Here is a 17,346-nt window from a genome sequence, read left to right on the forward strand (position 1 = left end):
TGTGTGTGTGTGCGTACACGCGCATGTACTAGTCCTGAGGCTTGAACTCAGGCTTGGATGCTGTCCTTTAGCTTCTTTTGCTCAAAGCTATAGCTCTACCACTTGAACTAAAACTCCACTTCCAGCTTTTTTGGTAGTGTAGTGGAGATTAAGAGTCTCAGATTTTCTTGGCTGAGCTGGCTTTGAACCATGATCCTCAGATCTCAGTTTCCTTAGTAGCTAGGATTACAGGGGTGAGCCACCAGCACTCTGCCATTTTCCAGAGTGAAGTTCTGCAAATAGGTATCCTTGTGCAGCTACAGTTTATATTTAACATCTTCTAAATGAAACATTAAAGTATTTTTCTCATATATATTTTAATTTAGGGATGTGGATTTGCCAAGTCTGCAGACCAAAGAAAAAGGGAAGAAAACTACTTCATGAGAAAGCTGCACAAATAAAACGACGTTATGCAAAACCCATTGGACGACCGAAAAATAAATTAAAGCAACGATTGTTGTAGGTTGAGATCCTATCAAAAGAAATCTTTTATGTTGGGTTTAAAATGGAAGTAACAATAGCTCCTTAGATTCCATTAGACTTTTAACGTCATTTTTCCAAACTCAAGGAATGAAGAATATTTCTTCTTTTGAATAAGCTGTAGAATTTTTTTTGAAAAATTGCTTTTACTTACAATTGGCATTTTGGGGTTTTCTCTTGGTAGTAGTTGTGATACTGAGTGACATTTTTTTCAAGCAACAGGATGGAAGCAGAATGTAAGACTTGGAAAGAATCGTTCATCCTACTTTATTACTGGCTGAGTATTAGAAGATCTCAATTATGTAAATATTTTCAAAGGCATTTTAAAATGAGACGAATTTGTCCATACATTTCTATAGTGAATCTTCTTGATACAGATAACATTTTGGAAAATACCTCTCTTTTCCGATGCACATAGTATTACCACTTTTCCAAAATAGTAACGTCTGAGAAACCTGCAGATGAGTTAGGGCCATTTGCAAAGTGTACATGTATACAGACACACAGAAAGACATATATTCATAGTGGCCTGCAAATCTTTTGTGATAGCCTTTTTTATCTATGCTGTAGATATATAAATTCCACTGACGCCCATTTAGCAGGAGTTAGTTGGAAAAGTTTAAAGATAAAAAATTAAATTGCTATATTTTTACCTTTATAGAGTATACAAAGGTATTTAGAAATCAAATCAGTTAACTTGTATGCTTCTATCAGTTCTGTCATTCGATTGACACTTTCTCACTTTACGCTTAGTGAAAGAGGCATTGTGCTTTAGAAATGAATAGTTTTTCACCCTCCTTGCACACTATGGAGTCTTACTTACTTATTCTTTTCCCCAAGTTGTATCTGAAGTAGTTACTTCAGCTGTTCTCAGAAAAATAGTGTCCTCCTATACTTTATATCCCAAAGGAGAAAGAGGAAATGCAGGTTCCTTTCTTGACTTTTCTGTGAAACTTAAATGTTAATTTCTTGAGATAAGCATAAAACATTTATGCATAGGATTTTTCATATTAGTATCATTTGAAGTAGAAATTAGGTATTTTTACATTCATCCTATATAAGCATTGTTCTTAAATTGAGACTATATCCGCAGGACCCAATTTAAAAAAAAAAGAATTACAATATAAACTTTCTAAGAAAGGCCACAGCTGAAAATTGCATCTGGCACCAATCCTAATTTTTTGTTTGTCTAACATTGTCCTTTGAACTTAGGAATTTTTAAGACAGTCTAGGGAGTTTTCTCTTTTGCATGCTTTCTAAGCATATTATCCTTTCTAGACAATGGATTCCAGATACAGTTTGAATGTAGCATTCTGATACAAAATTTTAGCCTAGATGAGATATTCGTTGGTAAACCTTACTGCGTCTTCTGGTGACACTAGGGATCCATGTTCAGGGATCCAATTGTCATCTGGCAGATCGATTTCCTAGCAGTTTAACCACCTCAAATGAGCTTCAAAGAAACTGGTTCATTAAAGCTTGTATTGGAGATAACCACTAAAATGTGTTCTTCTATTTGTGATTACTTAAGATATTTAAAAGGTTCAATACCATATCATTTTCAGGCTTCCATTTCTCCATATTAGTCTTCAGCTAAACTGACGATTTTGAAAGTGCATTCTTGGGTCCCAGCATTGTCATAATTCACATGCCCATGTTTCTATTGTATAAAATTCTACTGCAGTGTAGAAAGCTTCCCTCCCACTGGTCTAAAGTGCAGACCGGCAGCTGTAGTTCATGCAGGCAGCTATGTAAGTGGAGTGACCTCCAGAACAATCCAGAGGCAAATATCAGTCAGAACCTTGGGCAAAGAGTCTGATGCCAGGTGTCTGATAATGACTATGGTAAATGTGCTGCTTCTTCACCAGACTTTCCATGTCATGTCTGACCCGCTGTAGCTTTTCTTTAATCATTTCTTCAGTTTTTTGCTATTGTTGTCCTTTTTTTAGCAGTATTTGATGCTGTAATTAATTGTCTTCTCTCCTGAAAGAGCATTATAGGCTATCTTGTCAGTCTAAGTGTAAGTTGTTCAGAAGGAGTATCTTTTTAAGTACAAATTTATAGACATACCCAAATATTACTTATATAAATTCCACATTGAGTTCAAAATTTCTTTTAATTAGAATTTAGATAAGCTTAGTCTTTAGCTTCTGGATAACACATATGACTTACTTCCTCTAAAACTTAAAAAAAGACATTTCAGGAATTCATAATTACTTGTGACAACACAGGGAATAGCTGACTTTTCTTGAACTATAATGAAAGTATTGAGTGTTCTTATTAGTCTCTCCAAAATGTTCCTTCCTTATACTGCCCTCAGGTTCACATGGATTCTTCTAGAAGGTTGGATGGTCCCCGGGAGTATCATGACATGCAAATATAGTTGCTGTTGGCTTTTTCAGCTAAGAAACATCTAGGTGGTGGCACAAATACACATACACGTGCACACACATACACAGTTCTTCAAATGACAATTCAGTTTCTGAAGTTTAAGCACATTGACTATGCATATAGTTGCGATAAATTTGTTTTTAGATACCTTTATAATTCTATTATTAAATGCTGATACTATTCTCTAAATTTTTGCCTAGGTCTGTAACCAGTGATGAAGGATCCATGAATGCATTCACAGGAAGGGGGTCACCTGGTAGGGGTCAAAAGACTAAAGTCTGTACCACACCTTCATCTGGTCATGCTGCATCTGGGAAGGACTCAAGCAGCAGATTGGCTGTTACAGACCCCACTCGGCCTGGTGCCACCACCAAAATCACCACCACCTCCACCTACATTTCTGCCTCTACACTTAAAGTTAACAAGAAAACCAAAGGGCTCATTGATGGCCTTACTAAGTTTTTTACACCATCACCTGATGGTCGCAGATCACGAGGGGAAATAATAGACTTTTCCAAGCACTATCGTCCAAGGAAAAAGGTCTCTCAGAAACAGTCATGCACTTCTCATGTGTTGGCTACAGGTACCACACAAAAGCTAAAACCTCCACCTTCTTCACTTCCACCCCCCGCCCCTGTCTCTGATCAGAGCCCCAGTTCGCAAAAATCCAGCACTTCCACTTCTTCTACCTCTCCCCAGAGTTCTTCCAGCCAGTCCAGTGTGCCCTCCTTTAGCGGTCTCACTAATAACAGCCAGCTGAAGGCACTCTTTGATGGACTTTCTCATATTTATACCACTCAGGGACAGTCTCGAATAAAGGGACACCCAAGTTATGCACCACCCAAGCGTATGCGTCGTAAAACTGAATTCTCTTCTACGGCAAAATCTAAAGCCCATTTCTTTGGAAAAAGAGATATTAGAAGTAGGTTTCTTTCTCACTCCTCCTCCTCTAGCTGGGGGATGGCTAGAGGACGTATTTTTAAAGCAATTGCTCACTTCAAGCGAACAACTTTTCTTAAAAAGCACAGGATGCTAGGCAGATTAAAATATAAAGTGACCCCTCAGATGGGGACCCCCTCACCAGGGAAGGGGAGCTTGACAGACGGAAGGATTAAACCTGATCAGGATTATGGTAAGCAAAAGGTCAAAGCTCCAACCAAACCTGCGCCCCGTCCCTTTCTCCCCAACCCCCCAAATCAATCAATCAATCAATTCCTATTTGTCACATAGGTTCTAGCTATTTCTCTTGTTCTCACTTCACTTTCATACAGAAGCAATGAAACTGACCTTTTCCTAATGCTGACTAAACCTCTAAAATGTTTTTCTAACTAATACTCTCCCACCTTTTACTATTTATTACCATTCGTAGTAACACTAGGACCCCCAGATGCCTTCATAGTGTTGCTTATGGCTTGGTAGTCCCGCATGAGTAGCCACTGTCATGCTTCTGCCACGTTCTCGCCCATGCTGCCTCTTCGGCCACAGTGCCTTTTGGTGTGTGCTGTTAGTGCTTTCAACAGGGGTATTACAGCTCTTCATCTCCCTCTGCTCCATTGCTCTCCCATGACAAAGTTCATCTTGCTTCTGTCTCAACAAAGCCTGATCTGTGATTCTGTGAAGTGTGCGTTGGATTTGTGTGTATCTGTGTGTGTATCCACCTTAGGGAGGAAACTAATTTCATTGAACAAATTGGCCTATTACATTTGCTCCCCTTTATACAACAGAAAACTAAAATGTATCATTTGGACAACTTGGTAGATTTTATGATTTCAGAACTGATCATGGGAATACTGTAAATAGACATTGATGTAACTTCTAATATGGGTTGAAAATATTATTTTGCATTGTATTGCTCTTTCATGTATTTGTTAAAGTTATTTTAAAAAAAAAAGATGACTGATAAATTCAAATACAAGTTTGAGTATAGTAGGGAAATGATACTGCTGGATTTTTGGGCAGTGCTTAGCTTTAGAATCTTATAAAGCTCAAAAAGGAAGAGGAGATCCCTGCTTGCCCACTATGCTGATTTGGTACCATTTGGTAATAAGATGGTGGTTACTCATGATTCAAGTCAGTGAATGCACTTTCTGCTGGTTTTAAATGACAGATACTGAAATTAAAATAAGCATCAAACAAGAAAGTACAGATGTAAATGTGATTGGAAACAAGGACGTCGTTACTGAAGAGGATTTGGATGTTTTTAAGCAAGCCCAGGAACTGTCTTGGGAGGTAAGGCTTGTTAGCCAGAACATTATAATACATGAGTAATAGTTGGCTTGTAACTGTTAGTGTGAAATTACTGTGCTAGTTATAATACAGAGCATGCCCCCTCTGTGTCAATGTTCTTTCTGGTTCTATGTTATGCCCTTTTTTTTAAATGTTTTTTTATTGTAAAGATACTGTACATAGAGGGGTTACAGTTACATGAGCAAGGTCATGAGTACATTTCCTATCGAGCATTGTTACCTCCTCCTTTGTTTTTCCCCTACCATCCCTTCCCTCCCCACCTTTCCAACTCCTCCCTCCCTGCCATGCCCATTTTTTGTTGACTCTACATCTAAAAGCCATAACATCAGAGTGCTCTCAAAGTAGAAAAGGACTCAGTTGGTCTCATAAAATGGGTCAGGATAATGCTAGCTGAGGGAGACTACAAAACAAAAAATAACCAAGATCCTAACATTTTTAGGTAAGAAGAAATCAATCTCTGATTATTTTTGCCAGAACTTAGAAAACAACTTAAAATAGTTACCAAAAAGAACATCACTTTTCACTTTACTGATGCTGTTTCAGACACAGATGGCCAGTCATATGAAAAATGTCTGATATTTTTAACTCTTTGGCATTGATGAAAGCAATATTGTGCTTCCTGATCAGTTGAAATCATTTTTCTTTTCAGTGTCTAGTAATTTAATGATCTCATTTAAATTCTCAGCTCTGTTTTAGTTGTCACCCAAACATTAGACTTCTCCAAGGCAATTTTTTTAGGATTGTGAATTTCTCATGTCATTAGCCTTGTGGGGACAGTGTTGTCTGGAGTAGGCTTATAAGTTTTATTTATTAATTTCTTTTTTTTTTAATCCACTTAGGCTAAAAACTTCTTGTGATTTTTATCTTAGGAGCTATTGGGTATTTCTAGTCATCATTCTGCCCTAACAAGATACTGTGTGTATTGATTGCCCTTAAGCTAAGTGTAACACCGGTTTCCTCCCAACCATTGAGAGCTAAAAGTCCTTAAACATGCTGTTTTTTTTTCTTCTGACCTTCATGTATAAAGATGATGAGAACTAATTCAATATCCAAAGGCCTTGCATTCTGACATGAAAAAGCTGGATTTGGAGGTTCTTTTTTTTTTTTTTTTGTTCTAAGAACTATTTCTTAGCTAGATGCCGGTGGCTCATGCCTGTAATCCTAGCTAATCAAGAGGCTGAGCTCTGAGGACTGTGGTTGCAAACTAGCCCTTGCAGAAAAGTACAAGTGTGGCTCAAGTGGTAGAGTTGCTAGCATTTAGTGAAAAAGGTAAGGAAGGGTACTCTGGCCCTGAGTTCAAGTCCCAGTACTGGCAGGAAAACAAAACAAAAAGAAATATTTCTTGTTCTGTGTTAAGGTTCTGTAGTAGACACTGGGCCTAACTCAGTGAATCAGGCAATCAAAGATCTTCCCCTCATCCTATACTCAGGTTTGAACTCAGGGCTTTGACCTTACTAGGCTGGTATGATATGGTCAAGCTGAATCTCTATCCCCCAGAGCTGAAATTTTATATGATCTTATAATACATGGTGCCAGATTGTGGGATGCAATTCTGTAGATATTTATGTGAATTTATGTCGCACTTCATGCTTGTCATGTTGTTAGGATATGTCCTAACACAATGATGATTATTATTTCACAAGGGTATTTTGGGCGTTTTGGAGTTTTTGTTTTGTTTTTTTTGTCTGGCCTGGGGCTTGAACTCTGGGCCTGGGCTCTAACCCTGAGCTTCTTTTGCTCAAGGCTAGTCACAGTGCCACTTCAGGCTTTTTCTGAGTAGTTTATTGGAGATAGAGTCTCAAAGACTTTCCTGCCTAGGCAGGCTTCAAACCACAATCCTCAGATCTCAGCCTACTAAGTGGCTAGGATTACAGGTATGAGCCACCGGCACACGGATGTAGTGTGTTTTCAACATGAAAATTCGTAATTGTGATTAGTGTTCTGATCTTGATAGATTTTGATAAGAGGTTACTAATTAAGTGTAAGTAAAGTATATCCTCTTCATATTTGTATTTTATCATATTTCTTTTCTCTGTGTGTCAGAAAATTGAGTGTGAAAGTGGAGTGGAAGACTGTGGTCGGTACCCTTCTGTAATAGAATTTGGGAAATACGAAATCCAAACCTGGTACTCCTCGCCTTACCCACAGGAATATGCAAGGTAATAGAATGAGTCTGGCAGTCTGTGTAAGAGAGGAAAATTCTCAATTCTAAAGCAGGAATTCTAGGACATAAATTTTGGTAGTCAATTTTAATTACTTATGAAATGATTACCTTACCCATCTTTTTTTCTTGTTTTTTATAAAAGATCTTAGGGCTTGAATTCAGGGCCCTGGGCACTGTCCCTGAACTCCTTTTGCGCAGTGTTAGTGCTCTACCACTTGAGCCACAGCTCTACTTCTGGCTTTTTTTTTTTTTTTAATAGTTTATTGGAGATAAGAGTCTCACTGACTTTCGTGCTAGGGCTGGCTTTGAACGGCAGTCCTCAGATCTTGGCCTCCTCAGTAGCGAGGATGACAGGTGTGAGCCACCAGCACCCAGCTGCCACGCATTTCAAAATTTAAAAATAGTGTAAATTTCTTGCATTTGTTCTGTGTAAATTTTTTACACTCTTTTGTTGCACAGCATTATAAATTTGGCTTTGGAACTTCCAGATAATGCTCTCTGTCTTTGGTGAATAGGGAAAATGTTAGTTTTATGAAACCAAATCCTTATAAAAAATATCTATTATAAAATGCTTGGTAGGGTTCTTCTGTACTTGCCTTTTTCCCACCCATTTTTCTAATGAGGTTGTGAATTTTATTTCTGATTTCTGACATTCTCAAGTATCTTATGGAAAGTTAGCAGAAGTAGAAGATAAAAAAGTAACTGAGTTAGGTAGCCTAAGGAGACCCTTTACTCCTTTCCTTTATTTATTTATTGGTTGTTGTGTGTGTTTTTTGTCAGTCGTAAGGTTTGAACTCTAAGCCTGGGCACTGTCCCTGAGCTCTTCAGCTCAAAGCTAGCACTCTACCACTTGAGCAACACCACCACTCCTGGCTTTCTGGTGGTTTATTGGAGAGAAGAGTCTCACGGACTTCCTTCCCAGGCTGGCTTTGAACTGAGATTCTCAGATCTCAGCCTCCTGAGTAGCTAGGATTACAGGCATGAGCCACCAGCCTCCAGCTCCTTCTTTTATTTTTTTAAAACTATTTCAAATATTTTCCGAGGCTTTTATGTCCTAGGGGAAATCAAATAATATTTAATTTCCTCCCTTGAACACTATAATCAATTTCACAGATCCTTTGACTTTTAAATTTTAACAGATTACCAAAGCTTTACCTGTGTGAATTCTGTCTTAAATATATGAGAAGTAAAAATATTTTGCTAAGACACTCAAAGAAGTGTGGATGGTTTCATCCTCCAGCAAATGAAATTTACCGAAGGAAAGACCTTTCAGTATTCGAGGTAAGCATGTGTAAACAAAAATCTCAGCTAATCTCAGTTCTAGTTGTTGACTGTATACTGTTGATTTGTGACTACAAAGAATATTTAATTTTGACACTTCATGTTTTAGAATGTCTAACCATATCAAGCAGCCTCAATCTTCCTCAAAAAGATTGAGGAAGACACCTTACTTCATTACATTAACTTGGGGGTGGAGTGGGGGTGTCTTCCCCAGTCCCTATCTACACCAGATACATTCACCAGTGAATTTATGGTCTCCTTGGTGTTTGTAAATTTCATTTTCTTTGGCAAGAGAAATTAGCTTTGTTCGGCAGCTCAAGCCAATGTCTGGCAGGTGCTCACTCTTCCAGGGAATTGAGCAGCTGTGCATATCTCCTCAGTACACAACCACCTGTGTTTTCATGCAGTTCTTGGCAGGGTAGATAATCCTTTTGGTGAGACCCTAGCAGATGTTGGGACTGTCCTCCCACCCCCAATCTAGGTGGCTGGCCATCCTTGGAGAACTCTTGCTGTTCACAGGAACCCCTTGTGGCCATATGTCTGTCATTTTTAGGTTTGCTTCTATAGCTTCATTGTTTAATCATGTTTCTGTTATCAGTCTCAAGGATTCAGTTTTAGCTGAGTCATTTGTACCTTGAAGACATGATGTCTTCTTTCCTGTTATTGTGTGTTCGCAGGACATCTTACTTCTCTCCTTCATAATGTTTATTCTAGATGGATACTTCCATTGTGTCCTCCTTTCCTTTCATTACCCATTTTGGTACAATAGATGTGATTCTGTCTTTCTCTGAAACACAGTTCTACCTTATGGTTCTCTTTTTCAGAATTCTTGGAGCTAAAACTTATTTTTCAGCTCCACAGTTCTCTTTGTCTCTGGCTTGTTGTGCCTTGCCATTGTGGATGATAATAGGAAGGTTTTGAGTTTCTCACATAAGCTAGGTTCCCTCTCTTAGTTTGGGGCCAGCTAGGTTCTTTTCCCTAAGACTGCTCAGAGAACACAAAAAAACTCCAGCTGTGGGTTTTTTATATTTGTTTTGTTCTGTAAATACCTACTCATAGTTATATCATACTTCTTTGGGTGAAGGGGTTAGTTTGAACAAAGAAGCGTTTTCTTGGTGGGAGGATTCAAGGATTCACTCTTATTAAGGGCTGGTCACAGGGTTTTTCCAGCCTGGACACTACTAACATTTCTAGATGGATAATGGATCATCATAAGTGCTATGAAGTACATTGTAAGATGTATATAGCAGCATCCCTATCCTGTACCCACCAGATGCTTACAGTTATGTCAACCAAAAGTTCCACTACACATAATCAAAAGTACCCTGGGGAACAAAGTCACTTCCTCTGAGAACCACTGGGCTTAAGGGAAAGCTAGCTACATATACATTGACTGACCTTCCTGTTATTAATAATGGAATGCTGGTTATCCCACCCCAACTAGTTGAGGCATATAGTTCTTCTAAATTAAAGCTGAATTAAGGTCAACTTGCCTGTTGGCTCCTGCCCTGATATTTTAGATTCTCCTAACAAAAATTAAATTGAAATAGCTGTTTCATTGTTTCCTAAAAGACAAAATATACTGTTCGCCTTAAGTAATTATTAAGTAAATCAGCATGAGTCGCCTGTGAGGTTGAAGCTTTCATAAACCCAGGGAGGCTTCTCAGGAGCAAAACAATCTTGTTACGTGTGTGACAATGGGCTGCTCTTGGAGGGCACGTGAGAGGGGTTCAGACACAGATTTGTCCAATTTCCTAATATGATAAAGGAGTTGGATTCATGCCTATAATTCTAGATAACCGGAGCTGGAGCTCGAGTGGTAGAGCTCTAGCCTTGAGCTCAGGGAAAGCACCCAGACCCTGAATTCAAGCCCCAGGACTGGTACTTTAAAAAATAAAGAGGAGCTAGAACTGCTAGTATTTTGAGTATAACATGAGGAGTACTTTTCTCTTAGAATAAGAGTGATTTATAAAACAAGAAAAGAAAAATCACAGGTTTCTACTTTCCTATCTTCTCTTTTTCTCTTATATTAGATTTCATAACTGGCCAGAATTTTACTTATATCTCTCTTTTTTGTAATATACTACTATTTCCAAAAGGACCATACTTCCAAATACATAGCAACTTCCTTTAATTAAAGAGAGAATTGTATTGTCTGTGCGTGGTGCCACATTTGATTATGTTGCTATGTGTGGGACCTAGGTTTCATCTAAGGGAAATGGTTAGATGAAGTCTAAAAATAATTTGTGCAATATGAGAACCCATATGGTCCACAGGAGACTCAAGAATGGTCAAGTTTGCTGTTAAAGAGCTCTGGTTAGCAAATACCCATTTCCCCTTTAAAAAAAAAAAGTGCTAGGGAATCTGCTGTGCTTTCTGTTTTCAACAAGTAACTACATTTGATCAAAGAAATTGGCATGTGTGCCTAGCCTCCTGTCTATAGCCATCAGTATCACAGCTTGATTCCTTTATTTTGAAGAGAAGTAGACTGTAATCGTTACCCATTGTAGGTTGAAATTCATCTCACATCCACTGTAAGTAATCCCAACATAGAAATTGTATCTTTTCCAATTATATTTAAAATGAATGATACTTGGGATAAAACCAAAATGGAATCTGTTTTTGCTAAGCCACATTTCTGAGGAATCAAAATAAATACAGTATCTTTTTATTTGAAGCTCTTCTGAAAATAACATAAAAGTGTAACATATTTGAGAAGTAAATTGATTTGTTTACATTTTTAATTGACATTTATTTGGTTCAAATGAAAAAGAAAAGATGTGACTGGTTATTTTAAGGTATAATAAATTGCAAATAAAAATTACTACTCTGGTAGTTTATCCTTTCTTTAGATAGCCTGTCAAGAAATTTAAGATGCCTTAAGTTTGCCCTAATTTAAGACAAAAGCAGAATTTTTATTTGCTAAGTGACAGCTGTTCTGGTTCACTCTGCCCTTGTTTAATATAGTGTTTTAATCTCTCTATATAAGACTTTATGAAATAAAATGATGTACTTTCTCCAATGCCATATAGAAGAAACAACTTTAAATTGAGGGATATTTTTATGTTAAATGATGTCTGTTTCTTTTTTTACCAGGTTGATGGGAATATGAGCAAAATTTATTGCCAAAACCTTTGCTTGTTAGCCAAGCTCTTCCTGGACCACAAAACATTGTATTATGATGTCGAGCCATTCCTTTTTTATGTCCTTACAAAAAATGATGAAAAAGGCTGTCATCTGGTTGGATACTTCTCTAAGGTAAAACAAGAGCCAGCATGACCTTTATTTTCTTTTTTGAAATGTTTTTAGTGGAGCCCAATTCTTTGAACAGGGCTTTTTTTTTTTGTATGGCTATAATTTGAATAAGTGGCACATGTTTCTGAAAAGCGTAGCTTCTTGTTCAGAGCTCCTTTAAAAAGAAAAAAACAAAAACAAAAAAACATGATGCCTAAGAAAGAGTGTAAAAGACCTCAGCACTGTGTGCCTTGCAGACTGTTAGCATCAGATGACATTGTATTTGCTGCCTTGCAGACCACCTAGCATCTTCAATTTTCTAAATGTTAAAGTTTTTTCTCCTGCTCCTCAAGTGGTGTCAACATGAAGCTTTCAGTGTAATGTTGTACTTGTCTATATGAGTTCCTTCTTTCTCCACAAGGCCTTCCTCCTGTGGTCAGCAAGATTCCAGTGTGTTTAGAACATTGGTGTTTGGGTAGTGAAGTTGATGGAAGACAAGTTTTATACTTTTGTCTCTTATTCTCTGTGCTATTGTTTTATGTTCAAAAGAAGCCTCAGCTTTAGAAAACATATCTATCTCTACTCAGTACCACGAGGAAGCCCTTTTGTTATAGGCAATAACTCACCTTTTTTTCCAGTTCAGAGCAGTTCTCTTACATCTTTCTACTCAAAAACAATAACTTATGCAAAAAGAAGAACTGAGTTAGGAAATGTTTACCTGATAGTGACCTTGATACTTGAGGACATGGTTACATAAACAGAGCTGGTAATTGTGAGATTCCTAGGAACAAGGTATATAATCCAAACCCTGTACTTCATTTATGTTAAGATATAGTTTTACATATTAGGTGATAAGTAACTTATTAAATCATAATTGATTCATTAAATGTTTTTCCATAATGTAAATGAAATGTTTTGTAGAAGAGCCGGTTTCACAGAGGATCAAAAATCGTGTGTGTGTGTGTGTGTGTGTGTGTGTGTGTGTGTGTTAATAAAAGTCACTAAATTTAAGAGACCATAGACAGAAATCAGTAATAGCATTCATGGGAAGCTGCCTCAATGTTTTAATATAGATATATGATTAAACTTCTAAATGGAAAAGAAGAAAGTTAGTCTAGATAATATAGACTGAAAAAATGTCAGAGGATTAACAGAATAAAACAGTAAATAGGAAATTTATTAAATCTGCAAAAAGACCTTAGCTTTTATGTAAGTTTGTAAAGATCAGATGTGAGTGAGTGAATGAGTTAGATAAAGTGGTACTGCAGTTTGAACTCAGGACCCCAAGCTTGCTCTTCCAATTGAGTCATAGTCCCATACCTTATTGTTTGTTTGCTTTTTTTCCCCAGAAACTGATCATTTATTTTCAAAGTCTATATATCACAGTTTATGAAGGATATTCATTCATGGTGTCCTTCAGGACACTTGATATTGGCGGTGTTGAGTTTACTTCTTAGGCAGTATCACGTTTTTACTCAGGCTGACATCAGACCACAATCCTCCTGCCTCTTCCTGCCTCATAACAGATTACAAGAGTGTACCAGCATACCTGGTTTGTTTAAGATAAGGTCTCAATAACTTTTTCTAAATAGCTTGGATTCAAAGTTTTATAGTATGGCAGCATTTACTTTCCTTCCTTACTATTTGAGTTTTAAGTGGTATAGTATTGAAAAAAAATCTTTAAAAGATACATTACACGCAATTTAGTGTTAGTAACGTGTGGTAAAGAAAGGTTAAGAGGATGTTGAATTGGATTTCAAAACCCCTTAGATGGAATTAATTCTAGACAAGAAAGAACATGTCATCAAGGATAAATTCTTTTTACATCTCTGTTTTAGATAAACATCTATGTCTAACCTTACAAAACAATTTTGATTATCTGATATACACATTCAGTGAAAGCAAATGGACTCATTCTTACCCTTCCCCCTTCCCCATTTTTGGTCAGTACTGGGATTTGAACTCAAGGCCTTGATCTTGCCTAGTATTTACCACTTGAGTTTCAACGCCTTGACTAGACCCTGCACTCCTTTGCACTGGTTTATTTCTTTTTTTTTGCAAGGGGGGGGGGCGGTCCGGTTGTGGGGCCTGAACTCTGGGCCTGGGCACTGTCCCTCAGCTCTTCAGCTCAAGGCTAGCACTCTACCACTTGAGCCACATTGCCACTTCCGGCTTTTTTCTTTTTGCTTATGTGGTGCTGAGGAATCGAACCCAGGGCTTCATGCATGCAAGGCAAGCTCTCTACCACTGAGCCACCTTCCCAGCCGCTGCACTGGTTCTTGCTTCTTGCCTAGGGGGCCTGCCTAGCCCATGATCCATCTATTTCAGCTTCCTGATATGACAGTTATGTGCCACCATGCCCAGCTTCTGTTGAGGTAGTCCCTCACAGCCTTGTCTGCCCACATTGGCCTTATGTGGTTCTCCCAGTCTCTGCCTTCCAGATGCATACATCTGTGTCCAGCTATTGGAATCTCGCATGTATGCCCAGGCTGGCCTAAAATGAAAATCTTCCCTGTTTTAGCTTCCCAAGTAGCTATGATTACAGACATGATTCACTGTCACCTGCGTCTTCTCTGCATATATTTAATAGGCTCCACAGACAGCTACAAAAATGTAAAAGTTGGGAGCTCATCTTTTTCACAAAGAAATATTTAATTCTTCCCTGTAGGGTTTTTTCACCAGCATTTCCTATGATTTTCAAATAAGTTCATTACAGAGCTGGGTGTTCTGAAGTAACTCTTTGATGTAGTTGTGTCCATTTGTGGTCAATCTCATTTGTGGTTTGTATTTAGCCAGAGTATTCACATCCTCAAAAGCCTTTTCTAGATCTTCTTTGTGTAGGTTGGCAGCTTCTGTGTACTCTGAATAAAATACTGCTGTCCTGGTGCCACATCCTGTGAAAACTGTGAACTTAGATTCTTAGAACTTTTTCTCACCATATTCTACTCCGTTTTTCTCCTGGTTTCAAACTGCTGGCAATATTTTTGGTCTCAATTTTGTTTGGAGGCTTGGGGGTTTCTTGTTGTCTGTTTTGTTTTGTTTTCCTACTTTTAAATGCAAATTCATTATCTTTCTAGCTTCTCACTTTGACTTCTTATTCACAGGAGAAATGTATTTGTGTATATCTACCCACATACCTACTATTTTAGTTTCACTGGGGCATTTGCTCACAGGCAGAAGACAGGTTACTACTGAAGAATAGTAAATTATTGTTTAGCGGGGTTGCTAGCTAAATCTTATCCACTAAGTAACTCTCTAGATGGTACTTTCGCTATCTCCCATGGTTTGTGAACTGGAAAAGCTTTTCCTCCATACTGCCTATATTTTGTTTGGTTCATATTTCGATTCATTATTCATATTCTATAATTGAAAAGCATGCCTAGAATAGATGGTGTGTTATTAAGTAATGGCTTGATTGATGACCACACAAGGATTATTCTGCTAGATCTGACCTAGCCCACTGGTTTACCTTAGTGAACTAGTTTGCAAGGACACTGGCAGGTGCAGGGAATTGCCCACTTCAGCAGAGCTCTGACACACTTGATCTGTTTCTCCTTCCCTTAGGAAAAGCTTTGCCAGCAGAAGTATAATGTCTCCTGCATAATGATCATGCCCCAGCACCAAAGGCAAGGATTTGGACGGTTTCTCATTGATTTCAGTAAGTGAAATGCTTTATTTACTTTCATGATCCAGGGAGCTGATGGCTGTTACAGGAAACAGTAACATATAAAACTTTATTTAACTTACTTTGTTGTTGTTATCAATAGATAATGAGTGTTCCCATTTCTATTTACATAGGTTAGAAAATCTTCCTCAAGTGAAAATTTTACTGCTGCTTAGTTATTGTACTCTAGGAAATTGAGACTAGATCTCTCTTCAGTGTCACTAGCTCACAAAGCCATTACCCTGAATGAACCAGCAGAATTGCATTCTGTTCTGTAGTGCTTATATTCATTAGCACCAAAAGAGGCAATTATTTGTGATTAAAGCTAAAGGAAGTGTTATTTAAAAGGATTTTTAGCTTTCTTAAATTTTGTCTATAATCCTGTATGGTACAGAGCAGAACAGCTATTTCCATTTAGGAGAACAGTTCTCTATATGGTCTATCCTGAATGCACTAGTTGAAAATAACTCTTACCTGTTTTCTCTTCATTTCTCTTTGCTATTACAGAAGTTAATACAGTGTTTGTATCCAAGAGATTTCCCAAGAAAGATTTGTTTTATATCCACTATCTCTTCTGCAGTTCCTCAATTAAAACTGAATGCATGGGATAAAATACTGTTCTTTTTTTCTCCTTGTTTATAGAATGTCTAAATGTAGTGTTAAAACTACCTTTAGAGAATTGATTTTAAATATCCAGATAATATGAAGGCCAGGTATCTCATGATAGTAGTCATTTCTGGCCATGTGCAAAACTGTGTGCGCATTGATTAATAGATTACAATTTGTCTGGTTATTAATCAATTGAAAGAAAATTAAATCTTTTTCTTTCATTATTTTTGTGTTATTTGATAGCATGTCCTATTATTAATTCATTATATTAGTATTTCTTCCTGACCTAGTTATTCAGGATTCTAATTATGCCAAGGAGGGCCATCTTATTAGCTTACCAATTTTATTTCATATTGTGATCATTTCTACAGGCAAAACCATCTATCATGGTTCTAGAGGTGTTTTTTTTTATCCACCATTCATAAGTTGTTTGTAAATACTAAGATCTTAGTGTAAACCTGTGATAGTATCTATGTGCCTACAAAATAAGCAAACATCTCAGTTCACAATTTAAGAACTTCCAACAACTACCTTAAGGCTCGAATCTTTTCTTCCAATAGTCTGGGCTTGCTGCCATTTCCCCATTCTTTTCCCTAACATTGCCACTTCTTTCTTTCCTACCTCTTCTCTGTTCAGAATCTCCTCTATTAATAAGAGCCACCTTAAGAAGCTCTTTTATAACTCATACCCTCCTCACTTCTTTTTTTTTTTTTTTTGGTCCATTTTGGAGGCTGAACTCTGGGCCTGAGCGCTGTCCCTCAGCTCTTCAGCTCAAGGATAGCGCCCTACCACTTGAGCCACAGCACCACTTCCAGGTTTTTTCAGCTTTTGTGGTACTGAGGAGTCGAACCCAGGGCCTCATGCATGCGAGGCAAGCACTCTACCAACTTCCCAACACCCTCTCCTCACTTCTAATGTACACTGGGGCCATATCAGCCCTTCTGTGGTAAATACCTCTATACATGTCACACTTCTGATCTATCTTAATTTCCATTATTCTTCTTCATTCTCTGTCATATAATTCTGAATCATTTTTAGGGAAAATTGAAGGCATATTGCACTTTTATCCCTAAATATTACTAGGTGTTTTTTCCTCAGAGGTGCTCTCATATAACCAAAATACAAATTAATTCAAAATCAAGAAATTAATGTTGATTCAGTACTATTATCTAATTTTACACATCTTACTCAGATTTCAAATTTTGCCTGTTCTCTAATGTCTTTTCTCAGGGATGGC

The 17,346-nt window shown here is 37.6% G+C and overlaps 1 protein-coding gene across 4 annotated transcripts in view; it reads left to right on the plus strand.

Annotated features, from left to right (window-relative positions):
- Kat6b (K(lysine) acetyltransferase 6B) overlaps window positions 1–17,346 on the plus strand; it is a 173,181-nt gene that overhangs the window by 124,728 nt on the left and 31,107 nt on the right. For 2 of the 4 annotated variants that reach the window (XM_013025667.1, XM_013025666.1), the window contains exons 7-13: window positions 366–498; window positions 3,111–4,042; window positions 5,018–5,139; window positions 7,201–7,316; window positions 8,461–8,602; window positions 11,699–11,860; window positions 15,401–15,494. In XM_013025667.1, the coding sequence (XP_012881121.1) occupies window positions 366–498; window positions 3,111–4,042; window positions 5,018–5,139; window positions 7,201–7,316; window positions 8,461–8,602; window positions 11,699–11,860; window positions 15,401–15,494 (1,701 nt within the window). The remainder of the gene's footprint in view (window positions 1–365; window positions 499–3,110; window positions 4,043–5,017; window positions 5,140–7,200; window positions 7,317–8,460; window positions 8,603–11,698; window positions 11,861–15,400; window positions 15,495–17,346) is intronic. The other 2 variants (XM_013025669.1, XM_013025668.1) reach the window with 2 other exon arrangements.

The sequence above is a fragment of the Dipodomys ordii genome, unplaced genomic scaffold, assembly GCF_000151885.1.
Source record: "Dipodomys ordii isolate 6190 unplaced genomic scaffold, Dord_2.0 Scaffold86, whole genome shotgun sequence".
In the NCBI taxonomy this organism is placed as follows: Eukaryota; Metazoa; Chordata; class Mammalia; order Rodentia; family Heteromyidae; genus Dipodomys; species Dipodomys ordii.